The sequence below is a fragment of the Trichinella spiralis genome, assembly GCF_000181795.1.
Source record: "Trichinella spiralis strain ISS 195 chromosome Unknown Scfld5790, whole genome shotgun sequence".
Taxonomy (NCBI): domain Eukaryota; kingdom Metazoa; phylum Nematoda; class Enoplea; order Trichinellida; family Trichinellidae; genus Trichinella; species Trichinella spiralis.
In genome coordinates this window covers 1-1,273 of record NW_003532729.1, presented here as the reverse complement: position 1 = coordinate 1,273, position 1,273 = coordinate 1, and the positions used below count along the sequence as shown (strand labels likewise).

At 42.6% G+C, this 1,273-nt stretch overlaps 2 protein-coding genes across 2 annotated transcripts; one reads left to right on the top strand and one right to left on the bottom strand.

The window, feature by feature from the left end:
* Window positions 1-98: 98 nt before the first annotated feature.
* Window positions 99-613, top strand: Tsp_15558 (conserved hypothetical protein; the record flags this gene model as incomplete). Its single annotated transcript, XM_003366579.1, has 3 exons — window positions 99-167; window positions 237-370; window positions 458-613. Coding segments are annotated over 3 exons (359 nt in total), but the record flags the coding sequence as incomplete, so codon positions are not given.
* A 259-nt stretch (window positions 614-872) lies between these two features.
* On the bottom strand, window positions 873-1,255 carry Tsp_15557 (phosphoribosylaminoimidazole carboxylase, ATPase subunit; the record flags this gene model as incomplete). The annotated part of the gene is made up of 2 exons (XM_003366578.1): window positions 873-1,147; window positions 1,177-1,255. Coding segments are annotated over 2 exons (354 nt in total), but the record flags the coding sequence as incomplete, so codon positions are not given.
* Window positions 1,256-1,273: the final 18 nt, after the last annotated feature.

Sequence of the window (1,273 nt, the reverse complement as noted above, 5' to 3'; positions counted from 1 at the left end):
CTTCTCATCTTTTTTTTAATACGAATCAAATATTTTCTTTCATTCACATCTAACGATGTGTAGGCAAATAAAAGCAGTTGTTTTGCATACATTTGCAGGAAGAATTCGTCAAGTGATTCGTACACTTACCGCTACTTTGCAAGAGAAAAACTGCCAAAAGTTGGAAAGTAAGTTTTTAAATTGATTTAATATATTCGTCCAATTGTGTGTTTGTTTAATTTTCTTTTCATTTCAAGAAGCAATATATTGTCAACAACGACGTCGACATCACGATCAGCAACGGTGCAAAGGTGATAATTTCGACTTGTCGTCGTCGGTCAACAACGGTCCACCACCCTGTTACAAGCATGTCCGAGGGATGATGACGAGCGTTGATGACGACGACGACGACGACGACGGCAAGGCAGGGTTGAGCACCGGCAGTCCACCGCCGACCTATTCCAACACCATGCTGCAGGCATTGTGCTTAGAGTTGAACGATAATTCGACGAGAACACAAACCAACAGCAACAAAAATTTCCATTACGATTATTACTACTGGAATGGAATGGAAAATGGAAATTATCGTAAGCCAAAGAATCACAACAATCGTCAACAAGTTGATTGGGTGTGATTGGATTTTTTGGTTCACAAAATTCCATTTTCCCCTTACCCCCACATACACTGCCGCCTTACTTGATCATATAATTTGAAATTTTCAAAAAATGGAAAAAAATTCTTTTTTCTTCCTCTCTTCTGAAAATTTGCATTTATATTCATAAAATGCGAATACATATATATATATATATATATTTTAAAATATTGTCAGTGTTGATGAAAAACCAACAACAAAACAACAACAACAACAGAACAAACTTTACTGAAGTTGGTGTTTAGGGGCTTTCCAAAGCTGTATCCTTTGACCACTTGGGACGGTCCAATCGCAGACGAACGGGATGCAACTTGGGCGCACACCCCTGGGCCAAGACGAGCTGTTCCGTCGGCGTCCCCGCCCTAACTCGCCACCAACAACGAGCCGGCCATCTTTGTTTGAACGACAACTGCCAGAAATGCTCGTCGGTCACTTTCCAGCACCCCCGTCCAACGTGCCACATTTCGCGCAGGCACTTTTTCCCAACTGGGGGAAAGCATGGTACGACGGGCAGCTCTGCAACAAAATCCCCACCAAGTATATACTGCCAGCGGATACATCGTGCCGATGAGCATCGTGGGCGTACAGAAAGACAAAATGCGGCGTCACATGTGGAATTACTGGCTGGAAAAACGAACAACT